This window comes from Haliaeetus albicilla, chromosome 26, assembly GCF_947461875.1.
Source record: "Haliaeetus albicilla chromosome 26, bHalAlb1.1, whole genome shotgun sequence".
NCBI classification, from domain to species: domain Eukaryota; kingdom Metazoa; phylum Chordata; class Aves; order Accipitriformes; family Accipitridae; genus Haliaeetus; species Haliaeetus albicilla.
Window position 1 is genome coordinate 7,327,385 of NC_091508.1, and position 27,771 is coordinate 7,355,155.

A 27,771-nucleotide genomic window follows, 5' to 3' on the forward strand; every position below is an offset into this window, starting at 1 on the left:
CTCAGCCGGGCCACCGGGGCTCAAGGCTGCCCAGAGACATCCCCACCATGTGTGCAAGCACACTCGTATTTTGGGGGGACCTGGGCCCTTGCAGGGTTCCCCTCGTGTCTCCATCCCTCCATTGTCCCTGAGCTCACAGTCCTGGGACCTGCCCCCCACCGCGGCTGCCCCACTGAGCCCCAGCAGCAAGACCAGAAGGGAACCGGGGCTCCTTTCAGCTTGTTTCTTTAATAAGGAGACAGATATCATTACAAAATAACCATTTAACGATAAGAGACGGAAACGACAGAGTCCACACAAGAGGAAGGGGCTTTAAAAGCAGCTTCCCGCCGGAGCCGAACGCTGCGGGGGCCAGGATGGGGCAGAGTGGGGCCGGTGTAGGGAGTCCCTCGCTCCAGGAACAGCCTGAGCCTGGGACTCCCAAAGGAGCTGGCTCCTCCCTCCCAGGTTTGGGGGAAAAAAGGAAAAGAAAGCCCAGCTTGTTGCCAAGACTGGCAGATTTGCTTCCTTTTAACCCCAGGAGACCGAAGCTGAGCATCTCCATGGCACAGCTGGGTTTGCACCACGGTGCAGTCGGGAGAGGGGAATGCCGGCTCTTGTCCCCAAAACGGAAACCACCTGACCAGACACGGCAGAAATAACCCAAATCACTCTCAAAAGCCTTTTTGCCACCAGATCTTTGCTGCATTCCGGCCCTTCTACTGCAGAAATGTCACCGGCAAGTTGGCCCCGGCGTCAGTGCCCAGCACTGCCCCGTCCCCTCACCCGGTGTGACGGCGGCATCCGTGGCCACCGAGGCAGTTGCTGATGTGGCTTGTCCTAGCAGCCTGGCTCTGCCGCTGAGCCCCACGAAACCAGGGGGACGGTGGGCACATGGGAAGAAGAGGGTCACGGCTCACCTGTGGGCCCATCCCCATGGGGTCCCAGCACACCGTGGTCTAATATGGCTTCTAAAGTTGCTCTGACGGTGAAATGCACCAACGCGACACAGGACGCCAAAGCCACGATGTTGCCGCTACCCGGCCATGGTATAAATGCGACAAGATACAGGAACAAGACACACATGGAAGTCACGGCTGCGTTGGTCACGGCTCACCCTCCGCTGGCGGGCCTGGCTTGGCATGCTTTGCTTCTTGGCATTATTTTCTTCTTTTACATGATTTTATTTTTTTTTTATTCGGGGGAAGATAATCGGGGCGGTGGAGAGCACTCGAGCAATGAGTTTTGTTCATCGCCGTCTCTGCCTCGTTGGAGAAACGTGGTCCGGACAGAGGTGCCGGCGGTGGCGAGCGGTGGGGCAGAGTGCACTCGGCTTTAACCATGCTGCTACTGCTATGTGGCTGCATCTCATGCACTGTTCATGGTATATACAGCTATGTCTCCATATATTTTTAACTACACACAACTAAGGAGGGGTCAGAGGCAGCGCAGATGGCTTTAATATGTTGGTTATTTTTCCCTTTTTTATTAAAAAAAATTATGTATTAAAGTCACAGTTTCCCCCCCAAGGCTTAAAGAGTCCGAATGGAAACCAGCCAGATGGGACCTCCGCTCCCAGTGAGACCCCGGACGATGCGGCGGGTCTGGGGGGGTGCGGGTGGGGGGGTGCACATGGGGGTGTGCACATGAGGGTGTGCGCATGTGAATGCGTGCAGGCGTGCATGCACACCTCCGCTTGCTTCCCAAGGAAAGCTGCAGGGCTGCGCACATGCGCTGGCTGCCAACAGGAGGATTTTAGTGTTCTTTCCAATTCCTTCTTTTTTAACGCATTTCCATGTAAGGCAAATGACCCCCAGTGCCCAGACAGACTCCAAAACGAGACTGACTCAAGAGCCTGAATCCTGCCAGTGTCCCAGCCGAGGGGCATCAGCCGCCCGCAGTTCCCCATTAATTAAAAGCACCCCGAGATTTCTTCTCCCTTTGGCTACATGAGCAGGGCAGGACCTTGTTTGCTCACACTGAGGCATTCGTTAGGAAAAGGGACTAATTAAAGCTGGAGATGGCCCTGCGGGACCACTCGCTTGGTGACCCACAAAGCCCCTGTAGCCTGGAGTGGCCCCAGTGCCACCTTCACCCAACCCAGCTGAGCTGCAGCTCCAGCAGCCGGGCTGGGCACCAGGGCAGGGGCCAAGCGCAGCTGAGATGGTGGTGGAAGTGGTCTTTGGAGGTCTCCAGTCCAACATCCACCACCACCATATACCGCAGCTTGGCTAACCAGGCCCCGAACCTCCCCCAAGGACAGAGACATCCCTCCCCGAGGACCTGTCCCAGAGCTGCACATCCCACCAGGGGAAGGGGCTCATCCCTGTGTCCAACCTGAACCCCATGAGCTGTGGCTGCCACCAAGTTTTCCATCATCTCCCCAACTTCAGCTGGGGCTGAGATGACCTTTGCAAAGCAGGGGGCCTCAGGGAGCTGCTGAAGCATGCAGCAGCACCAGGGCCAGCTCAGTTTTGGCACTTTGTCCCCAGGCTCAGGACACCCTGCACTGAGGTTCCAGCCCAGGCGCTGGACCCCCAGAGCAGCGTCGCCAGTGCCTGGGGCATTCCCAGCTGCACCCCAGAGCTCTGCTTCTCCACTGTAAGCCCCTCTTGGCTGAAGATGCAATGCCCTTTGCTACATAACTGTGCCAAAACCCCACAAAACTGAGTCCAGGAAAGCAAAGTGGAGCAGGGAGCACAAGGCTGCTGGGGAGTCGGAGCTGGGACAGGGACGCCAGCTCACGTCGGTGCTCCAGTACAGACTGGGCTGAACTGGGCAGGGCTGCCGGACCCTCTCACAGCTGCAAGGAATGATGTTGGCTTTCCAACTCAGGGGCTTGGTCCTGGCTTGTCCCACGGTGGGAGAGGTGGCCCGGAGAAGCTCTTGCCCACTGTCAGGGACACGGATATGGCTTATATCCCCAAGGGGAGCAGGATGGGGTGGATTCAGCAGACAGCAGCCTGGCGGGGAGCAGCAGCTCGTGGGGGTCGGGGGCTTTGGTCCCTTGTTGGCCGTGGGGTCCCTCTCGCCCTCCCCACCTGCATCACGGCAGTGGGATGCAGTGGTGGGGCTGGAGCTCCCCATAGCCCCCCGGCTGCCCTGAGGCTGTGCTGGCATGCCTACACTGGGGCTGATCCCTGGGGACATGCAATGGCCTTTGGGGAGGCACCTGGCACCGCTCTGGGGGGCTGTCCCCCTCACATTTGGAGACCTCTCAGCGTCAACCTGCCTTGTGGAAGTATCTTGATCTATGGGCTTCAACCAAGCATGGTGGGACACACATGCAAATCACCCAGCGCTGTCCTCGCTTGGCTTCTGGGGACATGATGGCCACCCAGCAGAGGTGGTGGTGGTCCACACTGCGCTGCCATTGCATGCACATCCCACCATGTGTCTCCTCAGAGCAGACTCCCCGGGGCTCCCCATGCTCAGACTGGCCCTCACTGCTCCGGCTGCAACACCGAGGGTTTGGCACCCCACCGCCACACCAGCCGCAGCTGGGCCCCACGGTCCCTGCAAACCTCTCCCCAGAAGAAGCCAAACCTGGAGCTGGCTGGGGGCACTTGGTCGTCCTTGGCCCAAAACATTGGCTCTCACCCTTCCCAGACGGAGGGAGGCAGAGCACAAGGGGGAGGCACCTGGGTCTCCTGCAGAGGGTCTTCTCCATTGTTTTGATGTCCACACAGCTGTTCATGCCCCAAGCAAGCACAGTGGGTCTGGTCATCTCACTCTATCAGGCTCTGGTATCAACTCCATGCAACGTTTGATGGTTCCCCACGTGGACCCAAGGGAAGGATGGCAGCAGCGATGCTGCAGGCTGGTGACACGGCCGCCAGGGAAGGTCCCAGGCATGATGGTGGCTTTGCACCTGGAAGGGATGGCAGGCAGAAGCAATGGGACATGCAGCAGAAGGGAGCTATGCTGAAGAACAAAAGAACCATCCGTATCTTTAACCTCCTCCCCTGGAAGCTATTGGGACTGTCTGGAAATCCTTCCACAGCCATCAAAGGGTATTTCAGCTTAAAACAGAACAAAAAAAAACAAAATGAAAGGTTGCATAACTGAGGTATCAGTAGCTCTGGGTCGCTTCGACTGTCCGCAGTGCCGTGCCACGCTGGCCGGCAGTTCCTCCTATTTGTTTTTCCCAAGAGCTGCATCTACTTCTTCCTCTGGCTTCAGTGAGTGCCACTGGGCAATGGGCCGCCGGGGGTTGGCCAGCATGTCGGACCAGTGCCGCAGCTCCGTGCCGGTGGCGTTGCAGCCCGTGAAGATCTTGCCTATGGCTTCATTCTTCCCCAGCTTGTCATAGTCCAGCACCGTGATGACCACTTGCACTTTCTAAAGGAGGAAACCTTCTTTAGAGGGGCAGAAAGGTGCAGCGGCCATGACTGCTCCATGGCCTCCGTGCTGTCCCCAGCCCCAGGGTGGCTCAGCAGGGCACCCCAGGGATCCCCCAAGGCTGAGCCCTGCTGTGGCCCGTTTTGGGGCAGGGTCCCCTCCATGCCCATAGCTTCCTCCACTTCCTTCCTCCAGTCCTGCAGAGCCACAGTGGGGCCCAGCTCATCCTGACGTGGCCACCTGGGACAGGTCACCAAGAGGTGGTGTGGGGCTGGGCAAGAGCTGTGGGCTACAGGGCTTGACAGGGCTAGGGCAGGACATGGAGGGGCAGAAGGCACCTACCAATGGTCCAACGTGCCCCTAGGACCACTGAGTGGTCCCTGCTATGCCTGGGGTGAGCACTATAGGACCAGGAGCAGAGGAAAGGCCCATTCCAGCCATGATGTGCATTGGTTGCATCTTCCATGGGTGCTGCCCAGCCTCCCACCTCTGCCCCTGCACCAGCTGCCCTCAGCATTACCCCAGGCTGATGGACTGGATGTATTTCATGGGTGACCAAACCAGGAGCTTGGCAGGAGCTGCTCAGGCTGCTGGGAAGGCTGGGACATGGGCTCAGGCAGCTGTGGGAATTCTCCCATTGCCCCCACCCTGTCTGCCTCCCAGGGAGGTCATCAGACAAACCTGTATCTGCTCAAAGGGGATCTCAAAGCTGAAGGACTCGTTGAAGTAGGGGTTCAAGGTCTTCTTCTTGACTGTGGTCTTCTTCTTCTTCAATCTCTTGCCATTCTGCAGCAGGTGGATCTTCACGTAGGGATCTGGTGGGGGCAAGAGGGTGCATGAGCCAGGGCTGAGATACCCAGGGGACACCACCAGCCTGCCCCCAGGAGAAGTCTCAGCCTAGGATGAGATGCACCATGGGGTAAAGAGACGTCCAAGAGTAAAGGTGCTCTGAGGTTTGTGGATGGAGGCCAAAGCCAAAATATTTGGGCTGGAGAAGATTTGTGGGAGCAACTGGCCAAGGAATGGAGCTCTTCTGCATCCTGTCGGTCCTCTTGTAGGAGGGCTGGGAACAGTGGAGTGACAGCAGTGGGTGCTGGACTGTCACCCCCATTTCTGGAGCAGGACACCCCAGCAATAAAGCTGAACCCTTCCAGCCGTGCAGGTACTGCTCTTCTCCTGGTTAAGGCAAGTCTGGAGAGAGCTGAGGACCCCTGGGCAGAGAGCTCAGCCCTGGCATGGAGTTGGGAAGACTTCTGGCATAAAATATGCTGTCGACTGAGGTCCTTGGCCCCCAGTCAAGGAGGAGCAGGACCAGGAGCAAATGGCAAAGGAGCATTTTTACCACCCAGGTCCTGACCCTGGACACAGTGGTGGACCAAATTTGATATGGCCTTCCTAAGGTTAGGGGGGCTCATCCCATCCCCATCTCCCCTTGCCCCCCAGCCAGACCTTGGGCTGCTCCGATGCAGGAGGTCCCAGGCACTGGAGGGGGCTTCCCTGAGCCCGGCGAGACTAATAGCCCCTGTGTCCTTCCCCAACAAAGGATTCTGAGATCCCCACAGCAGGGCAGGAGGAGGATGCCCACAAGCTGACACCCACCTGAGAGACCGCCGACATCCATCTTTTTCAGGTTCTTGGCCTCCAGGATGCAGACAGTGAGTTTCCCAGCCGTGGGCACATACCGGAGGGAGATGCAGATATCTCCTAGCTTCTCTGGCTGCCAAGCAGAGCAGGGAGCAGATATCAAAGCCTTGCTAGTGCATTGTACCACAGTGTTGGGACACAGTCCTGCATGCAGGTCCCCCCAAACCCAGCTCAACCTTCAATGCAGGCATGAGCTGGCACCCCATGCACCAGCACAAGGGTTTGATCACTTGGGTCTGGGGCAGGCCAGTCCCAGCACAGTACTCAAGAAGTTTATACTCTTCATTTTTGTTTTAAAAAGGCTTTTGCACAGGGGAACAACAAGGGCAGATCCTGCCCAGCACTCATGGCCAGGACACCCATGATATTCAGGTGACTCCACAGCAATTGCCATCCTGAGCACTGCGGGATGTCCCAGAAACCAGAGCTTGCCCCATGGCCACTCCACATCTCACCCCCCTGGCCAAGAGTTTCAGCTGGCCGAGGGCCTCACGCCAGTCCTGCTCTCACCTCCTCCTTCTCGCCGCTCTGCAGGTCCCGCCATTCCTCAATGGGCTGGCCCAGGTCCACCGTGTTCATGGGCACCTTCACCTCGCCAATGATGTCATGCTTGGAGAAGCGATCAAAGTCGTAGATGGCCATCACCAGCGTCTTCCCGCCCAGTTCCTGGTAGGGAACCTGCACAAAGAGGGCCACCAACCGGGCTGACAATGGGCTCAGAGGAGCCCAAGCCAGGACCACCCGCTCCCAGCAGTGAAGGTCAACATATGGGACTGGTACACAGTCAGGGGGAAAGATGGGAGTGGGAGACAAAGTCCCATGTTGTGTGTAGGAAGGGGCTCACCTTGAAGGTAAAGGTCTCATTGAAGGCAGGGTTTAGTGTCTTCTTCTGCACTTTGGTCTCGTACTTTTTCTTCTTGTCAGGGAGCAGGAACACCTTAACATATGGGTCCGAGGTGCCGCCCATGTCCAAAGCTGGCAGTTCAGCGGCTTGGAGGATCCCCACCGTCAACTGGAGTGGGGACAGGGGTGTATTCAGAGAGACGCCCCAGGTACATGCTGCAGATGCCAAGGGCTCATCTCCAGCCCAACACGAGACAGGACTCCCCGTGGCACAGCACCCAGCTCCCCCCTCCCTCCTGTGCCACCCAGGTCCAACAGGGAGACTTTTCTCAAATACCCTTCCTGGGCAAACCCCACTCCTCTACCTCCTCAGCTGAGCCCCAGCCCCTCCATCACCTGGTTTGCCTGGAAATCGTAGTCCAGTGAGAATTGCAACTTGCCCAGGTTCTCCGGCTCCTTCTCCTCCTCCTCACCTTCCCCCTCCGTCAGACCCATCTCTGCGTCATCGTCGTCCTGTTAGTCCTGCAATGGCAGTCAAGGTGCCTGGCTAAGCTGCAGGGTCACAGTGCAGCATCCCTGTCCCCACACCACTGGGGACCTCCAGCACCCCAACCCTACTGCAGCTCAACACCCAAGTTCTCCCCACAGGGGAAAGGAGACTCCCATGCTGGGGACATAAAACATCAATACAGCAGCCCTGGGGTGGCACCGGCTCTGCCCACAACAATGCAACTGCCAGGGAGCCCCCAGTGCTGGTCCAGCCGAGATGGCACGGGGGGCTGCCCTGGGGCACCAGGACATGGGACCAGCTCCAGTGGTGGGAGTTTTGGTGCTTGCAGGCAGTGGCTGCATGCAAGCAACCTACTTCAAAGGATGCAGGGATACTCCACCCCAGCCAGTGCTAAGGGCTTAGCAGGATCATTTCCAGGCTTTATTAGCTTAGTAACAGAGATATAATCTAATTCTCCTAAGGCAAAGCCACCCCTCTCCTTGCCTCTCCAAGCCATGGTCCATGGGGTGGGAGCCCTGGCTCCTTATCACCTCTCTGACATGTCCCCAGGCCCCCCATCCCACCCTGGAAGCCAATGATGGAGAAAGAGGCTCATGGTGGCACCTACCATGGAGGGCATCCCAGGATGGAGAGGGAACACGCAGACAGAGCAGCAGGGAGGGAGGACGGCGAGAGCACCAGGAGTGAAGAGAGCCATGTTACAGAGAGCATCGCCAAGGCACCCATGGCAAGGTGGGGAATCAGGGTTTGTATGGCCCCACCAAGCCCCAGGGCATGGCAGCCCTCGCCCTCCACTGGGAATCCCACCCCACATCTCCCACCACTGCGGGGGTGTGCAGATGGGCAGGTACGATGGAGCATCTCCACTCAACGCTCATCTCTCTCCAGCCCTGCCTGCATGGCCATGGTGCCCACATGGCTCTGAAGAGCAGGAACAGATGCCCAAAACCTCCCACTCCCTCCAAATAGTCCTGGGTCAGGGCCATTGAAATGGCCAGGATCACCTCAGGCCTGCTGGTACCAAAGCCTCTTCCCTGCTGGACCCCAGGATGGGGAGACAGCCCCAGCTCTGCTCCGTGCACCAGCACCTGCCTCTTAAGCATTGGCTTTTTGGGGACCCCCAAACTGGTGGGCGTTTTGGCCTGGTGATCCTCCCCTCTCAGCTAAAGGCACAGCTCAATGAGATGAGGGCAACTCAGAGGAAGGTAGGGAGACACAAGGGATTAAATTAACTTTTGCTTGTTCAGGTGAATCATTGGCAGGGCCAGGCCACCTTGAGCCTGGTCCCATCTGGGCCACCGGGCACTGGAAGAGGACAGTGCTGCTGTCTCTGCTCCAGGCTCATGTCTGCACTGTCGCATCCCAGGATCCTGGTGGCTCCATCCCTCTCTGTTGCCTGAGCTATGAGTGCCCCGATACGGTTCATAACTCAACCAAAGGGATCGTCCTACAACACCAAGCGCAGGACAAGGCCAAGCAGTCCAGAAGGACATCACCTGGTTGCCTGACTTCATGTCCTTCATGTTCATGGCGTTCTTCATGCCTTTACCCTTCTCCTTCTTGTTCTTCTTCTTCTTGCAGCAGCACTTCTTGCAGATGCAGAAGCAGCAGGTGACGATGAGGAGTCCAGCTACCACTGCGATGGCGATGAGGGCCCAGGGCGGCACTGTGGGCAAAAGCCAGTGTCGTGGTCAGCCCCGCAGCTCCCTCCCAGCCCCAGCCACCCCACCACCCTGTCCCACATGTTGCACAGCGACCAGAGCAGTGGTGGGGTCATGAGGAGGGTAATACCTGGAAAAGGAGGCAGATACTCACAGGGGATCTTGTTGAGCTCATTCATGAACTTGTCCCTCAGCTTGGTGAACATGTCCTCCTTGCCCTCACCCGGCCCCGCGGCCTCAGTGGAGTTCTCCATCGTGGTCATGGGCATCGTGGTGGCCGTGGCCTCTGGGGCCATCATGGATGCTTGCTTGAACGTCATGGTGAGTCAGGGGCTCCCTGAAACACAATGTCACCTCAGTGGTCACACAGGTCCTTGCTGCCCTCACTCCTCCCCATGCCCAGGCTGTGTCCCTGAGCAGCCATCTGCACTGAGGACAACATCTGCATTGACAGCAGGGCTACTTGATCTTCTGCTAGAGGGGCATAGAGACAATGCTTATGAGAGGCCAGACACCTGGACTCCCTCACAAGCAATGGGAGGCTGACCCCCAGGTTTCCTGGCCCTTGATATCTCCAAAGCCACCAGGAGCATCACCCAGGATCACATCAATGCTGGTGACAGCTCGGAGCCTCCCAGGGACATCGGGGACACTCCTGGGGGGTAGGTTTGCCTGGTGAGGCCCATGGGATGAGGGAAGGGGTATTTACATCCCCAGGAGTAATGAACGAGGTTAGTTTGGACAAAGCCAGCCCTCCCTGCCTCCTCCTTTTCTCAGGCATCAGGCACCTGCAGACCCAACACATGGCAGCAGCCAGAACTCGCTTTATGCAGGGACCCAGTGCTGGTGTGGGACCCTGAGGACTTGCTCCCAGCCCTGGGAGAGCTTCCAAGGGTGGGAACGGGAGAGGAGCAGCACATTACTCTTCTTCCAGTGCCAGGGCACATTTTGAGGATGGATGAAAGCAGGGAAGAGCTGGCTCTACACAGCCATGGAGGGCTGTTTACATGTCAAAGGGTCAACCCTTTCACCATGTCACAGGTACCGTGTCCTGGGTGGCTTGAGGCTTCTGTCTGCCTCCCAGCCCCGCAGAGCCCAGCTCCCTCAGCCAGCCCTGCTCCCTGACAGGGCCTGGGGAAGGTGCTTGAGTCACTGCCAGAGCTGCAGCACAGCCCACTGTGCTCAGCACCCTCCACGCCAGCCCAGCGGGGTCTGAAGCACACCCCAAGGATGAGGACACCCACCCCACGATCTTGCAAATGTGGCATTCACTCCTGCAAACAAATCTGGTACAAAGTGCCTCCACAACCCAGCTCCAGCCCCAAAGTGCCTCCATGACCCAGCTCTGGACCTAAAGTGCCTCTCTAACCCCAGCAGAAGGCAAGCTTGCAAAGAGAAGATCAGAGCAAGCAAGAAGCCAAGGGAATTAACAGTGCTGGTGGAGTTAAGGAGAATAAAAGGCCATCTAGTGGGGGAAGCAAACAGCTGAGTGGGTTTGCAGATAACTGAGGAAGGAGTTTCTGGAGGCATGTGAGCTCTAGCATGGGGGAAAACCCCTTTCCTGCATCTCCTCCCTGCTTGGTGAAGCCTCCTCTCCCAGAGCATCGTCCCCTGGGGCCAGCTGCTAATCCGTCCTTCCTGCGACAGCGGAAAAGGAGCATTCTCACCTCAAAAAGTCAGCCAGAGACACCTGGGGGTGTACCTGCCCTGAAACAGTGCTACCATGCCATCTCCAGCTGCCTCTCCGGTGAACCATGCATTGAGTTGCCCAGAGCTCAGCTCCACACCTGGGCACCTTCCTCCTGTGCCACTGCTCCTGGAGGGGGAGAGGGGGGGCGGGCGGCAGTGGGGGCTTGGGGGGGACCCCGTGTGAGGCAGAGGCAGCCCTTGACACAATGAAACGGGCTAATTATGTGACTCCCACCCTGAGAAGTTCCCTGCCGCACGCGCGGGCTTCGCCATCCCAACGTCTCTGCTTAGAAAAAGCTACAGACACCAACGGCAGGGCTGAGGTGTCCTGGGCTGCCAACAGCATCTGGTTGACTTGAAAACCAGGCTGGTGGCAGGTCTTGCTCCTCGGGGGAAGGTACCGAGCCCGCCACCAGACCTCCCCATCACACCAGCCCTGGGAGCCAAGCTGGGCTGCAACATGACCCCTCTCCACAGCATCCCAGCACCATGGGCTAGCCAGGAGCATGACCTCACACATCATCATCCTTCATCCCTTCCAAGAGCAGCATTTGCAGTGGGAATGCAAAAAGGCAAGGCAACAGAAAGGCATCTGTCACCAGCACTGCTGGGAGCAGCAGGACCCTCCAGGCAGACGCGCAGGGGACAGGATGGCTGGAGAAACCCCTTTGCCAGCTCATGGATGGGTTTGTCCTCTCCGCACGCACATCCCTGTGCGTGGCAAGCTGGGCAACATCCCAAACTGGGAGTAAAACCTGTCATGATCTCCTTTAGGATCAGCCTCTTGGATGCAGAGCTGCTGGGATTCATCCTGGCCGGGCAGAGGAAAGAGCTGCAGTAAATAACCCTTCTGCAGGTTGGGAGCTTGGGAGCTATTTTTTTTATCTGGTTTGGGGCTTTTTTTGGTCCTTCCTGGATTTTGAAACCCTGTGTGTGTTTTCCACAACCACGCATATCAGAAACTCACTTTAAAAGTGCAAGGAGTGACTCTCAGTGGTGTAGTTTGTCTGCAATGGGCACAAAACACTCATTTATTGTAAATGCACCAATTACTGTAAATTGGAGACCAAATCGCAAAAGCAAAGGCAACACTCAGCTGGGAAACATTCCCGGTGCCCATCGACAGAGGGTTTGCAGACACTTCCTTGCGAGCCCATACCACCCCTGAGCATCTTTGAAACCTGCTCGAATAGCCAGACCCTGCAGTCAAGCGGCTAGGGGATGCACCAATTACTCTTTTTAATGAGCTCAGTATCTTCCTGATGCCACAAAAGTTTCATAAAAGGCAGGAGACAAAACAAGCAAGCCCCAAAGACATGGTTTTGGTTGAACTCACCGTTTAGGGGACCTGGGTCAGGACTTTTGGTTGCTTGAGGTTATCAACCTGCAACTTGGCCGGGACACAGAAGTGATAACAGTCCAGAAAATGCCATCCCTGGGTGAGTCCCACAGCCTCCATCCCCCTGCGTTGGGGGCAGGAGGGAGGCAGAGGATCAGTGCTCACACTCATGCAGCACAGCAGGGAGGGGATGGAGACATGTCTTTGTCACCCAGGGCATGAGGATGGTTGGATGTGACCAGCCAAGACACCAACATCTCAGTATCTTCCCAGGGGCTCTTTCAAGCCTCCCAGGTTTTTCTTGCACTCACCCCCACATCCCAGCCCCAAAGGTTTCAGGCAGATGGTGGGGTCTGGTCCTGCTCTGGGCCCATGGAGGATGAAGGACTTTGATGGCATCAGAAGGGGCTCATCCAGGGGTGACACATCGTGGCTGGGTTCATCGTGCAGCACAGCCAAACTGGATCCTCGGTGCTGTCTCTGTGGTGTGGGCTGGGTCCCCACAGGCCACCCCAGGGTCCCTCCACCCAAGGCAATACCAGATCCCTGCCTGACCTCAGGCCTCATATGCAGAACACGGTAATTCAGAGGATGCAACCTCTGGTCCTGGACCTCAAGAACATCCCTCCTCCTCAGGCTGTAGCTCTGAGACCAGCACGGACCACGATCACCAGCTCCTCCTGCAGATTTATCCATTTTGGATGTCTGTGGTGGTCAACCTGCTTGGACCCGCTCCGCACAGAGCCCCCTCCAGACATGGTGAGCATCTAAGAGGCTCGCCATGCTCCACCAGCTCCTTTTCCTGCCCTTGGACCTCGGACATGGCCACCTTCATGCCCTGTGGAGTGGCTGCAACTACCTCAAACACCAGAATCAGCATCACATGGCTACGATGGGGCAGCCATCTCCCCAGAACTCGGCAGCAGATGGCACTGGGTGGCTGGAGCAAGCTGCTGGAGGTGCCCCACAGCCACTACATCCTGCTCCAGAGTGAATCCAGAGCTGCTGTATTTAAGCCCCCACCCAGCCGAGAGTTATTTAATGCAGAGGACTAGGAGGGCTCCCCAAAGCTTCCCAGGGGCTGACGACACCTGGCCTTTCATTTTTTTCACCTGTTTGCTGCAGTCACCATTGGTGCCAGTGACTCGACATCCCAAGGGCCAGGCAGCACTGGGCAGCACTGGGACCTGCAGGTATCCTTGCAAGCCGGCCTGCTGGGAACAAGAGGTTGGCCTGGAGCCCCTTTTTATGGGGTGACAGGGTGGGGACAGGGAGAAGATGCTGTCCCCTGCTTGCCACGTGGCCAGCAGCTCTCTGCAGCCCTGCTACAATCTCACAGCTGCTTTTCATCCCACAAACCCGCCCCTTGGACAGGGTTTTTAAACCCCCTCGGCATGGCCAGAGCATTTCCAAACGGGGCTTTTGCTGCAAGGAAAAACAACACGAGAGCGTTTTCCCCATCACACCCCATGCAAACTGGGGTTTGCTAGGAGGAAAGCAACGCTGCCTTAGGAGCCTCAGGCAGGCGAGCAGATCCTGCCTGGGGCAGTCTGGATGCTTTCCAGCTCCCTGCAGGTGAGGCAGCGTTTTTGCAACACTGGCTCCCCGACCTGACCTGTATTTCTGTGCAAATGGCCATCTGCCAAAGCGGGATCAGGTGAGCTCTGCAGGCAGCTGGGTTTGGGAAGAGGAAAAAGGCCGGGCAGGGCTGAGCGCCCACAGTGAGGGATGCTGCCGCCTGCCCTGAGCCCCAAGCAATGGCACCCAGGAGCTGCAAGGCAGCAGCTTTGCAGGGACCCCGGGCAAGGGGCAATGCCCCTCTCCTGCCCCCCAGATCTGGGGCAGGTTGAGTCCTGGCTCTGCCCTGCACCCACAGACACGGGGGGGGGGGTCCAGGCCACCAACACCCTACAAGCTCCCATGGGTGTGCAGCAAGGACAGGGCGGGGGGTACAAAGCAAGGGTGCCAGCAGGGGTGTGCAGTGCCGCGGGGTGGGGGGGACCCCAGGGGAGCACCCTGCCGCAACACAGCCTGTGGCATCTGCTCTGCACCCAAATGTGCAGTACACAGTGGGCAGCACCCAGCAGAGCCAATCCCCCCCCCCAGCACCCACATCCTTGGGCACCCAGTGCAGTGCTGCCCTCCAGGGTGCTGAGGCTCCCCATTGCATAGGCTTGGGGCTGCAGCAGCCCCGCTGCAGCACACTAAGGCACAGGCTGCGATTGCAATGCTGCTCACATCCCGCTGCACGCACCGCCCTGGCCCAGCAGAGCTGCGTTCCCTAGGGATGGGGCAGAGAGAGGGGCACAGGGAGCTTAGCACCTGCAGCATGGCATCTGCTTTGGGGGTGTGCGCACGTGTGCAAGTGCTTGTGCATGGGATATGCAAGCACATATGAGGGTATACATGCTTATGTAAATGCTTGTGCAGTGTGCAAGCATGTGTGCGCAAGTGCTTGTGCACAGGGTATGCATGCATATGTGTGCAAGTGCTGACAGGTGTGTGCATGTGGCCGTACACATGTATGAGCATATCTGCTCACAGATGTGTTCAAATGCAAGCACTTGTGCATGCATGCAGCACTCATGGCTCTGCAAGCACTCTTGCACGTGGGTGTGCATGCACTCATGTATGTGCTTGCCACTGCCTGCAGCTGTGTAAGAGGTTGCATGTAGATACGTTTGCACACACATCCTCTGCGTGCCAGCGTGAATGTGTGTGCACAGCTGCTCATGAGCCATGTTTGCATGTGTGTGCATGAGTGTGCACCCCGCTGGATGAGACCAGTGCTTAGCATGTGGAGCACCTGTGCATTTGTGTGTGGGCACAAGCACATTTAATGTGCATTTACCATGCAAACCCCTGCACGTTGTGGGGGCACTGAGGCAGTGGGTCCCCCCTCTCAGTACCGCTGTGAGCAGCTGCTGATTGATTTCTGGAAATAATTTATGAAGCAATAAGGAAAAACCCTCCCAGCGGACGTGGGAACCCTGGGCAGCAGGGGGGCCGAGCCGCGGGGGGACTAGCCACCGCACAGGCACTCAGCCAGGGGACATGCTGCTTTGGGAGCTATTTGGGGGGGTTTGAGGTGCTGCTTGGGGCTGGGGGCTGCAGGTAGCATCAGGCCTCCCTGGGGTGGCTATTTTTGAACAGGGCTAGCTAATTAGCATCGCTAATTGCTCCATCACCTGCTCCAGCAGCCTGTGCTCTCCTACCTCATGGTGCCCACCTGGTGCTGGTGGAGCTGAGGACTGGGGAAAACTGAGGCACAGGAGAGGCTTGGGCAGGGGGGCAGGCTCACAGAGACCCTGTTGCTGCTCCCCCTCTCAAGGTACCTTAGAGCCCCCCAGGACCCTGCAGCCCCTGCCATGGGGCCAGGGAGGCTGATCCTGCCCCCCCAAGTGAGGGGGCTAAGCTTTGCTCCCCCTCCTGCATGGGGGCTGGACTGGGCAGTGTGGGGCAGGGTGTGGGGTGCTGTGGGGCAGTGCCATGGGGGGGCAGCCTGGGCTGGTTGGGGCAGCCAGGGTGCAGCGTGTGGGGCAGGAGGGTAGGCTGCGGGGCAGCGTGTCCTTGGGCACGTCCCCTCGCCTGCCAGTCCCCATCCCCACTCTGCCACCACCTCACTGGGTGACCTTGGTCACAACCCCTGTCCCCCACCACGCACAGTGCAGATACAAGCAGGGTAGCCCAACCCCTTGGCTGCGGGTGCGAAGCCGCTCCCAGCCCCACAGAGCAGATTCCCGAGCAGAAGGGCCCATCCCAGCACGCTGTCCCCATCCCAGCACCCTGACCCTGCCCAACACCGGGCCAGGCCACCCCAGTGCTGCTGGGAGGGCTCCAGGGCGGCTGTGCGGCGCGTGGGCCTCAGCTGGTGGCACTGCAATGCAGTCCTGCTTGGGCTCTGCTTGCCTTTTTTTTTTTTTTTCCTTCTTTTGCAATTTTTCTTTTTTTTTTTTTTTCTCTGCTCCTTTCTGCAAGTTGCGGCAGCCGCTGGCAAAGGGCCGGGGTGGCCATTGGCGCTGTCCTGGCTGGAGGTGGGAAGGGAGCTCGGCCTCCTGCTATCCCCACTGCACCCTCAAACACCGCTCAGCTGCCCCCGCCGAGGACATTCACTGCAATTCCTCCAGTGCTTGAAGTTTCCTCTATTCCTCCACTGGTTTGGAGCTGCCCCTGCTGCCCCCCGCCATCCTTCCACCAAGATCCCAGTGTCTTAAGGACATCAATAAATAAAGAGGGTTATAAATAACTATTTCTATCAGTCCTTGGCCAAAACAAGTGTGGGCTAAGGCATCATTAATAAATACTGGCTGGGAAGGGGAGTGTGCTGGCTGGGAAGGGGCCCCCTCCTGCCCTGCTAACCCTTGGGCACCCCCCCCAGCTCCTCCCTGGGGAGCAGCACCCATCAGGGGATGCTGATAGGTATGGTAGGACCCACCCCACACCCTCCAAAACAGCCAGGAGCTCCCTATGGAGCAGGGAGTGGGCTTCACCCAGGCAGCTGCTGCAGAGACCCCACATGCTGGCCAGTGGGGAGGACCCCTCATGGCACACCACCCATGCACCCAAATTATACTGCCCCTGCGGTGCGTTGTCCCTGCAGCCCCCCAGCTGCAGCCCCCAGGCCCCCTGTGCATTATCCTGCACCCTGCACCACCTTGCTCTGGACTCCCAACGCGTGACCCCTGCACCCCATGGTGCGTCACCTTGAACCCCCTAACCCATCACTCCCCATGGTGCATTTCCCCCCAGAGCCCCTAATGCATTCCCACCCCGCTGGTGCCTCATCCTGCACCCTGCAGTGCAGTACCTCAAATCCACCACTGCAGCACCCCCCCATCCCACAGGACATTATCTTGTGCCCTGTCCCACAGCTTCCCAGACCCCATCACCCCAGACCCCCCCCAGTGCATACTCCAGCACGATGCGTCACCCCCAGCCCCCCTAATACATCCCCCCTGCACCCCACGGTGCATTACCCCGTAGCCCCCGACGCATTGCCCCCCAGCTGCAAACATCTGGCCTAGAAGGAGCCACCAGGTCCCATTTCCAGCACAGACCCCAGGGGCCATATCCAGCAAACCCCCCCTCCAAGCTCATCCCCTATCACCGCCAAAATCCTACCCTTGTCCCCCCCCCAGTATTAAAGCCCTTATAAGCTGCACTGAGCCCAAAACAAGCCCTGTCGGGGCTTTGGCCCCTTGCTGGTGTAAAACCCCCCTGGCTCCATCGCCCTTGCAGGGGCTCTGCTGATTTACACCGGGGGGCAGCTGGCTCAGCCTCACCTGTGCTCCAGAGGGACAAGCCCCCCTCTCCCCTTTACATGTAATTAAAAGCCAGGCTGGGTTTCGTTTGCAGGCAGCGCCCCAAGGTCTGGCAGGATGGAAATCCCCGGCTGGGGCCAGTGATCCCATCTCTATTCATCCCTGGGACATGTCCCGTATTGGGAAAAGCAGTGTTGACCCCAGAAAATCCCTGTATCCCCTCCTCCTCCTCCTGCAAGAGGCTCCATCCCAGAGACCCCCCCCGGGCCGCCACAGCACCCAGCACATCCTGCAAGCCAAAAAAAGGGGGGATTTGGGGTTACCCCAGTGATGGTCTGTTCAGCAGAGCATCACGGGTACCCACTGCCCTGGGCAGAGGCTCCTCCACCTCCGCACCCACCAACGGGACAGGACGGAGATGGATGGAGAGGGGAGTTTGTAGGGAAGAATTCATCCGTTGGGGTGGGGGTTTTTGGGGACCACGCAGGGAGAAGCGGGGTGTGTAGACAAGCGACGGGGCGTCTTTACCCACTGGCAAATCATCCCTGCGGGATTACGGAAACGGGCTGGTTAAAATGGGGAAAACAGCAAGGTTTGCACAATTTTAAAAGAAAAAAAAGCATCTGACCATCATGGTTGCCCACCCAGGGTTCTCAGGACCCCTCTCCTCCAGCCCCCCTGCTGCACTCCTGCCTACATCAGCTGAGATGTCGCACAAAGGACCAGACCCAGGAAGAGAATCTGGGGACATACGGAAAGACCAGGACGTCCCTGGCCACAGCAGCAGCATGCAGGCAAGCTCAGTGCTCCCCAGCGGGGTGGGGGATTTTGGGGGATCCAGCTGCTGGAAACTCCCCCCACTTCTCTGCAGGGGCGGCTTTGGCAGCCGAAACCTCTCCTCTCTGGGGAGGCGAAGACTGCTGTGATGACGGAGGGCAGAAAGCAGTGACAAATCAAGATTAATGAGGCTGAGGCAGCAATTAGCGCCAGCAGCCGCTGGCAGAGCACTGGGCTGGGCTGTGGGCAGGCAGGCAAGGGGGGCGCCGACCCCAGGCTCTCCCAGTCCAGGGTGCTGGCTGCTGGCTTGTCCTGGGGACACCCCAGTCTGAGAGGGCTGCTGTCATTGTAGGCCCAGAGCAATGAGTTATTGCTCCTTTACAGGATGGTAAAGCCGGGGCTATGGCGCCCGTTAAGCTGATGGGCTGTAAGTCACCCTGCTGGGATGGAGATGTGGGAACCCCCCAGCCTTCCACGAATGTCAGCTTTGGGATCTAACCCCAAAACCTGCACCGCCCCGTGCAGCACTTGGGCTTGGATGACCAGTAATGAAAATCCCAAACTGGTCCCGAAGGGGAGCCCCCTCCCACCCCAGTGTTGGCAGGAAGCCTGGGCACTATGGAGCCGGCATTTTCCTGCGATGCATCCCAGTGACAAGCAGGGATTTGGGGTAGAGCTGAGATATCTGGCAGTGCCCCAGCCAGATCTCGATGCCAGCAGCTGTTTTGCTCCCAGGGGCAGCAGCACGAGGGCTGGTGGGGGAGATCCCATTTCTGCCGGACCTGCTGGCACGATGTCTGTGCATCTCTCCAGCCTTTCGCACAAGTAAAGACCCCCCAATGCTCCCATCGTTTTCAGACCGGCGCATCCAGTGTCAGATGTGGAAGGGACATGCTGGGCCAGAGTTTCAGCTTGCAGCAATGAGATAGGAGAGTCTAATTAAAGCAAAAACATGACTTGGCTTCTAACGGTCATTTAATTAACGGAGAATTTCTGGCAAGAGATGCGCGGAGGCACGGGGAGACCAAGGGATCAGGAAGGAGGGAGAGGAGGGGGAGCTGGGGAGAGGGACGCTGCAGGACCCCGGTGCAAAGGGGCTCTGCAACAACCCACCCCAGCAAACCCTGGCCCCATTCCCCTTCCTCAGCCCCAGCACAAATCCGCAATAGCTGCATTAGTGGTGCTGGATCAGAGCCTCCGTCAGCAGCACCCCAGACTGGTGCAGAAGCTCCCAGGGCTCAGGGAGCGCTTTCCCCCTGGGACCCGCCCATCATCTGCACCTTCCTCCTGATTTACGCTGCTGAGGGCAAGAGGAGTTGCCGCTCATCCAGCCCCACACTTTTCAGGGAAGGATATTTATACCAGGCTGGGAAACGGGAGCCAGCAGCAGCACAGGCAAGGGGGTGCGATGGACCGAGAATGCTCCGGTAGCTGCAAGTGGCATCAGGGGACGTGAGCTGCTGAGACATTGCCCATGCAGAGATGCGTTCCCCTGTCCCCCACCCGAGTACAAGCAGGCACCATTGGCCAGACCCCCCTGAGCTATCCAGCCCTCGCAGCCCCAAACGGCGCATCGCTGCCTGCCCGACGAGGGAAACTGAGGCACAGCGCAGGCAGCAGCGCCTTCAGAGAGAAACCCCACGAGCAGGGGTGAACCACATCATTCCTCCCAGCTCAGAGCTGTGCCGGAACCCTGCCACCCTGCCACTACCTGGGCTAGTGACACAGCCACCAGTGCCTGCTGGGACCTGCGCTGCTGGTCACCATCCTGCCGGCTGGGCTCCAACGGCATCTCTGGATGGGGACCAGAGCTGGCCTGCACTCTCCCTCCCCACCAAGGCACACTCCGCTCACTGCCTCTCATCACCAGCCAGTACCCGGGCTGTCTAATTAAAAATAATGATATGCTGGGGCTCGGCAGCCCTGACCGCAGGCCCTTCCCTGGGAGATGAGTAATTTGGGGGGGGGGGGCATCATGCCAGAGAATTACGTGGTTCCTGTAAAAATTTGATGAGCTGTCCGGCCAGTGGCAAGCGTGTCTCCTGCACGTCCCCGCAGCCTCACTCTGCCACATGGTCACATCCAGGGTCCCCAACCCTCACCCCGAGCTGTGGGCGCAGGGGACGGACACTGCAAATATGGGCAGGGCCAGGGACCCCGTGATGAGCTCCTGCCTCACTGCCCCAAGTGCAGGGGTCCAGGCTTCTCACCACGGAGTCCCCGGCCTTGAGGAAGGGAACCCAGCCCCAGGATCACAGGGGAGATCTTGTAAAATAAAAAATAAAAAATAAATACAAGGACTGGCAGTTTTAGAGGCTGGCACTTGCCTTTGATAGAGGACCTGCTCTTGTGTCACAGCAGCTGCGTTATTTACGGCAAAACCAAGAGACGTCTAACAGTTAAATGCAGTCTTAAAGGTAGCCTTCATTCATCATTCGGGTACCAGATTAATGGCTTCTGATGCTCCCAAGTCAAAAGCTCCAGCTCTCGCTGCCGGAAGGCTGTGGCGAGCACTGCCGTGGCTCCCACCGGCCCAGCTGCACCGGCTGGACAGCTAAAGGTCAATGCAGCCGCGGGGCTGGGCATGCAACGAGCTGGGGAGGGGGCAATCCTGTCCTGCCCTCCCCGCTCAGCTCCCAAGCATCTCCAGGCACCACACCAGGTACCCCAGCAGGCATCAGGGTTCCCCTCAACGCTGGCGGGTACCCCCCGCCCAAAAGCATCATGCCCACCTGGGGCTGCTCAAGGAGTTGCCGCGTTTGTCCCTACCCAGGGACACCTCCCTGCACGGGGATCGCCGCTGGCACCTGCCACCATCAGGGTGCCAGGCCAGGCAGCTCAGGGATTTTCTGCGCCTTTGCTTCTAAAATCAGGACAGCATCGAGGTGAAACAGGGGAAGAGGTGAGTGACAGCACGCGATGCCTGCGCCTGCTTCGGCCGAGAGGGGGGGCCCGCAGCCGGGTGCTCAGAGCCTTGCCTGGCACCCATGGGTGCTGCTCTCCCCAAGCCCACCTTTCCCAGAGGGGTCAGGCCCCGACTATGGCTTGCTGCCGGAGTCATTGCTGGCCCAGCAGCGAAGGAAGGACACGAGGAAGCTGAAACTGGGGCTGGTGCCAGGGCTCGGGCAGGTGCTGCGGCAGCCGCTCCTCACCGAGCCCACCGGCGTTTCGGTGCCAGCAGTGAAGGGGATGGCGAGCGCCTTCTCCCCCCTCCTCGCTATGACTCTTGGCTTTCCACTTGCATCCGATGCTGCTGCAATGCTTTGGAAACCCCACAGAAGGCAGCCGCCTTGCTAATTAGCTGGGAAGTAAATGAGGGATCGCGCTGAGGTACCTGCTTATACAGCCATGGAGCTTCGCACCAGCAGAGGTCAAGGTCCCCCTCACCCCGGGCACACCAGGAGCAGCCCGTGGCCTCTCCAGCCCCCCGTGTGATAGCACAAGCGCAGTCTTGTGCCAAGGAGGGGATGGGCCACCCACATCCTTCCTACCCACAGGGAGGCAAGGGCTGCAGGCACCGCTCGCCATCAGAACTTCATCCAGAGGATTTCGGCACGTGCCACATGCCGACAACAGTACCCATGGAAAAGGCACCTGGAGACTCTGGAGAGCACGGTCCCCTGAGCTGTGGGGATGCAGCTGTCCCCAAGGACACCCGAGCATCCCATATGGCACCGGCCACTGCAGCCGAGCCCTAGCGAACTACCAGGCTCACCCCAACTGAAGCCAGCACAGGCAGCCCGTCCTTGGCACACAGAGCTGCGAATGGCCAAAAAAGCCTCCCAAAAAAAAGGGAGCAGGCGCTGCCGGCACCCAGCCCACTCTCCGGCTCCAGTGATGCTGTGGCGGCCGTGCCTCGCTCCGCCAGTGAGGCCAGCACAGCTAAGTAGGGCAACAGAAGGTGATGGGCTGAGTTATTCTGGCACTTCAAAGGCACCACATGGCCGAAAGCGCCCAACTCCTGCCCGCCCGGGTCAGCGCTGCTCTGCTTGCAATGCTGCCCTGCTGCCGGCACTCCCCGGCAATGGTCCTGTGCAACAGCAATGGCTCCTGATCGATATGGGGGAGAAAAAAGAAGCCAGGCAAGCTCCTGGGGAAGAGCCAGAAGCTGCTCCAGGAGAGAGCTGAGACAAGGCAGATCGATTTGATACAGGAGGCAGGGGAGCGCATGCCCTGCCCTGCTCCTGAGCTAAACGAATGCGAACTAAACGAGCAAACGTGAGTCATGAGGTGCCATTTCCAGGGGTGAGGCTCCATGTGCCCGTCAGGCGGCAGCCCCCAGTGAGATCTCCAAAGCACCCATCCAGGCACGAGGTGGTGATGGGCTGGTGTTAGGAATCCAGAAAACCAGCTCCCGGCCCCAGGGAGCCCCCAGCAATGCTCAGCCTTCAGCATCTCCCTCCTCCCTGCCAACCAGGGCTCAGTCCCTGGGGACCGGCTGCCTCTGGGAGCGATGCTGGTGGCTGCTTGCCCAGCTCCAAGGCACAGAGAGCCCAGGAGGCAGAGTACAGCCCTGTGTCGCCAGAGCCACCCGCCCTGGCAGCATTTGGGGTGAGAAAGGGGATGGCAGGGGCACAACGATGATGACATCGGTGGGGACACAGCACCACACCAGCCCAGGGGGATTTAATTGTGGCACAAAGCACCACCAAGGCCAGGACACTGGGACCTGACTCCCATGAATAAACCTTGTGCAGATGGAGAAAAGCCACTGTGAGAGCTGGGAGCCCAGCCGGGGCAATGGGCACAGCCCCCCATACACCGTGGGGGGGTCCTCCACTCCTCCCCAGCCCCTCCGAGCTATGTCCCTATGTTGCTCCAGGTGTTTGGGGGCACAAGTACAACGGCACACACTTTCAGGGCTGCACAGAGGAGCTGCTCTGCCAGTGTATCCCGGGGAAGGCTATTCCTCTCCTGGAATAACCCAGAGAGCCCAGCTGCCTGGGGAGCTGCAAAGCACCACGACTCCGGTGTCCAGCACCCGCTGCCAGACTGGCACTGGCAGCCACTGTCTCTTCTGAGGGTGCCCTGTGGCCAGGGCCACCAGAGCAGGAGGGTCTCCATCAAGCTCTCACGCAGCACAAACCAGCGGCTGAGCCTGGCACGGCCACACCGCAATTCATTGCGGCACAAGGCAGCGGCTGCGCCAGGCTGCTGGCAGCGACGCAGGGCTTGTGCGTGGGCAGCAGCGGGCACACACCAGTGCCTTCACCCCAGGCACTAACCCGACTCTCCCCGGGGTTCAGTCCTTGGAGAAAACTCCGTAATTCCCCTGGGAGCAGAGCAAGACAGCGTCAGAGCCCCGCAAGGCGTCTGCATGCTTGTAAATCCATGCATGGCACTGAAATTTGGGGTTGTTTTCCCTCTTGAATCCTCCACTCAAGGCCAATGGGAGCAGTGGTGCTGCGGCAGTGATCCTTGGTCCCAGCAGCCCTCGGTCACAGTCACGTCCCCAGGGACATCCCATGTCCTGCATGAAAAGGCGGGAGGCGTCTCCCCCAGCACGCCACAACGTTGCTGAGCAGGTCAGTGGCTGGTCCCAGCTCCAGGGGGTTTTGGCAGAACTGTTTTGGCATGTGGCACCGCAGCAGGTTCACAGGCAGCAAGGGATGCCTTGACCCACGCCAGCGGTGCCATAGCATCGGCTGCCAAATCAGGTCTGCCAACCCCAAACCAGCCCGGCACATCTCAAGCATCCCTGCTGCCTGCAGACGTTCACCCATCCCCATGGCTTCAGTCCAGCCCTGGAGCAGCTCCCCGGGCCCCGGCAGTGGGACGATCCCCCCAGGCCACCCCCAGCTCAGCGCAGGCTCAGACAGGCTCAGGGGTTGTACGTGCCCGAGCGCAGCACCGCGTCTGCCCCCAGCACCCGCCTGCACCTCGTGTCACAAGCACCCGCTTTGTTCCCAGCTTTCCCGTATCCCTCAGGGATGCTCCAGCCCAGAGCCCACATCTGCTGTGCCCTTGCAAGGCTGGGAAGAGCCAGGGAGCAAAAGCCAGCCCAGATCAATTAAAACACACCAGCTTTCCTTAAGATGCACAACGTGAAGGATGCCCCAACAGCACCAGGAGCTCCTTCCAGGCAGGTGGGGTTGCAGATGCCCAACTGCCAGCGGTCAGTGATGATGGATCTGGTGAAGTCAGGCAACTGCCCACGCCGGGAGACCGGGGTGCAGGTCCAGATGGCAGCAGTTTGGCCTAGCCCAGCACTGCCGCACACGCTGCCAGAGCCAGCTGCGGTTCCCCCCTCCCAAAGCCCCGGCACAGGCACTGCAGCACCAGCAGAGCCATCCCAGGGTGACAGGGAGCTCTGCCAGCCCTTGACCCCACTGTCCAACCGGCAGCAAAATCCAGGGGCACCATGATTCCTCCTCCAGGTACCGATGCAGATTAAACATCACTCGACTTCCTGCACGCAGGGAGCAATGGAGCGGTTGGCCCCACTGGAATGTGGCAGCCCCAGAGATCAGGGGACGACGATGACGACACTGGGATCCCGCACCCAGGGGCTGGCAGGGACGGGCCAGCGCCGGCACGGGGCCAGCACCATCCCTGGCTGTAGAATTACACCAGTACAGGGCATCTTGGATTCCAGGCACACACTGCCTAATTTACGGTTTAATTAATAAATGGGGAATTATGCCGAGTTTATCCAATACTTTTGGACGCGTGATGTTATCAAAATCCCATTACTGACGAAGGAAGGCATGAAGAGCAAAATTAGCTTTGGCATCTGAAACACTTCAGTCGATGCGATAACACAATTATTAGGGCTAATAATCAAAGAGCACTTTGGGGAACGCGGGCTCCGTCAGGAGCCGAGCTGAGGGCAGCCACAGCCTGGTGTGGGGATGAGCTGGGGAACAGCCGGCTTTTCACCCGGGAGGAAAAGGCCAACTGCAGCCAAGGGCAAAAGCATTTTGCCAGACTGCATTTACCGGCGGCTCCGGATATTGGCACAGGGAAAGTGCTGGCGGCCGCCAGGCTGAGGAGGAGCACAGCCAGGCACAGCACCGAGCTCCACTGCCAGGGGGTAGGGAAGAAAAAAACAGAAGATTTGAAAACCAGCAGGCACTGGGTCCCATCTATATGCTTGCGGCATCGATCCTGCTGGAGGACATCACGGCTGCCGGCTTGCAGCTCTCCTGCGCAGCTTGGAGAAGGAGAAACTCAAGTCATAATTAGGAGCTGCAGTCATCCGGCTCCTGGAGCTGGGGCTTTGCCAAAACCACCAAGAGCTGGAGGAAGGGCCTGCTCCCATCCCTCAGGGGGTGAGCAGGAGTCCCGTCTCGCTTCGGTGGCCTTTAGCCGCAGCCCAGTGACAGTCCCTAGGGCTCACAGAACAGAACGCAGCTCCCCTGGGAGCAGCCGGCAGCAAATGTTACCATTGTGCCATCCCACTGTGCCCAGTGGGCACGGTTTTGTGCGGGCAACTCACCAGCAGAAAGGCAGCCGATTTGCACCCCCCCTCCCCAAGCAGCTATATAAGGATATATACATATATATGTAAGGAGATATATATATATATATATTCCTATGTCCTCCCTCCTGCAGTGACACCGGACGGCACTGGGAGCTGTGCGGCAGAGGGGTGCAGAGCCAGGGCTGCCAGCAGCGATGCAGTGCAGCTGATGCTGGCTCACTGCTGCTGCTGTCACTGGGCTAACGGGTGGCGAGGGATGTGTCCTTGCCCTGCAGAATTGGGGGCACCGGGGCTTTGGGCTGGCTCCCGGCAAACAGGGCACTAGCTCTCGCCACGGGGGATTGGGAGAGCCAGGCTTGGTGCTGAGTGATCGGGCAAGGTCAGACCCGTTTTTGCACTTCACACAGATGCAAGAAGGGGACAGGGCATCGCTCCGAGATGGCTTTGGGGCTTGGGGGGGCAGTGGGGTGTTTTGCTGGATTGTGCTCTTCCCAAGCGGCACAGGTGACATCCCGCTGCCACTTCTGGCCTCAATGACCTTGGGCGCATCACTTCCGCAGTGCCCACGCTCCCCCAGCACACAGACCACCACAAGCCACACTTCTTCCCGCCAAGACCCTGCGGCCAAAAACACCCAAGCACAGCAAAGGCGCAGAGCACTGGCTGCCCCGAGGGTACCCCAGGGCTCCAGCAGCCCCCAGCAGCGTGCAGCCAAGGCGCTGCGCTAGCGAGGAATAATGCAGCAGGCAGGAGATGACTCCTGCCGGTGGCTGCGCTTCTGTGCAGCGTGCACAGGAGTGACATAGCTGCAGCAGTACCTCGGCGCACAATAAACGAGAGCCTTCGCTCCAGGACTGAAGTTTTTGCTGCTGCAGAGGAGCAGGCGGGGAGTCCTTCAGCGCCCTGCAGCTGCCACGGCGCAGGGGGACTTTGCTGCCGGACACTCTGCAGCAGGTGACATCCCACAGTGGGTGACATCCTGCAGCGTGTGACACCCTGTTGTCCCGGCCACTCTCACCTGGAGGACAGGAGAGTGCTGCACCGAGGAGCGCCGGATGCAAAGGGACACACAGAGGCACCGGCAGAGTTGGGGACCACAAAGCGATCCATGACACAGATGCGTGTGTGTCCCCTCCCCATGCCACAGTCACCTTGCAATATTGCCTGTCCCCTGCACAGCTCTTTTGGGATCACTCCCGCCCCTCTTGAAAAGTAGGCTGCAGGGGAGCAGCGAGGTGCTGGGCACAGCTCCGACGCAGCTGTGGGTGCAAAGGCTGCGGCACCCCGATGCTGACGCCCCCAGCTCTGGGCTGAGCCCCTCCTCGCCGCTGCACCCCGATGGCACGCAGCAAGCACGAGAAGTGAAGGGGGATCCCGGAGCTTGCTGCAACCACGGCGGGGAAATTCAGTCCGGAGAAGGGACCGGCTGGAGCTGGCTCCTGGCCAGGCCGCTACAGAGAAGCCGCCGGTGCAGCGGGGCCTGCGGCCGCCCACGACCGGAGCCACACCGCTTCCACTGGTTTGCAGCACCGGGGCACGTTCCCCGCACTGCACCGGGGACAGCCCTGCGCCCCCAGCCACCCCCCAGGGCCTGAACGCCAAGGGCACCCGCGGTCGGGCGCACGCACGGATGCGGAGCTGGAGCATCCCTCGGAGCCCGGAGGGCACCTTTGACCCGGCAGCTCGGCTCTGCACCCCCGGGTCGGCCCCGCATTCCCGGGAGGGGAGAGGGGGTCCCACACCTTCGGAGAGGGTCCCACGCCCCCGGGGAGGGTCCCACGCTCCCGGGGGGGGGAGGTATCCCTGCCAGCTCCGCAGCCCCCTGCACCAGCGGCCGCACCCCCCCTCCAGCCCACCAGGCTCGGTCTCCAGCTGCCTTCGGGGCGCGGCACCCCACGGGCAGCCCTGGGCACGGCGGGGAGCTGAGAACCGTGCCCCGGGGAGGGGACCCCGGGGAAAGCGCCGGCCCCCGCCCCGCTCCCGGCAGCGGGACACGGCGGGGAGGTCATTACCGGCCGGGCCAGCCCGCGCACCGCCGCGCCCACAACCCCCCCCTCCCCGGGGACGATCGCACCTCGGGCAGCGACCTCGGGACGGGCTCGGCGGAAGCGCGGGCGGCCCCGTCCCGTAGAGCCCGCACTGCTGCGGCACCGCGGAGAAACTTCGGCGGGAGTGCGGCCGGACACTTACCGGCCGGAGCGGCGGCGGCAGCGGCGCGGGCGGAGCGGGCGGTGCAGCGCGGGGCGGCGGGACCGGCGCGGCGCTGCGGCAGCCCCGGCCCCTCCGGGCTCGCGTGCGGCGGC

General features: G+C 59.6%; 1 protein-coding gene across 1 annotated transcript; it reads right to left on the bottom strand.

The window, feature by feature from the left end:
• Positions 1-209: 209 nt before the first annotated feature.
• Positions 210-27,771, bottom strand: SYT2 (synaptotagmin 2). Its single transcript, XM_069772233.1, has 9 exons — positions 27,659-27,771; positions 9,134-9,316; positions 8,815-8,984; positions 7,204-7,320; positions 6,809-6,976; positions 6,475-6,642; positions 5,920-6,037; positions 5,002-5,135; positions 210-4,320 (listed from the first exon to the last, which is right to left on the bottom strand). Exons 2-9 carry the CDS (start codon positions 9,297-9,299, stop codon positions 4,114-4,116), a joined length of 1,248 nt encoding a protein of 415 aa, XP_069628334.1. The 5' UTR covers positions 9,300-9,316; positions 27,659-27,771; the 3' UTR covers positions 210-4,113.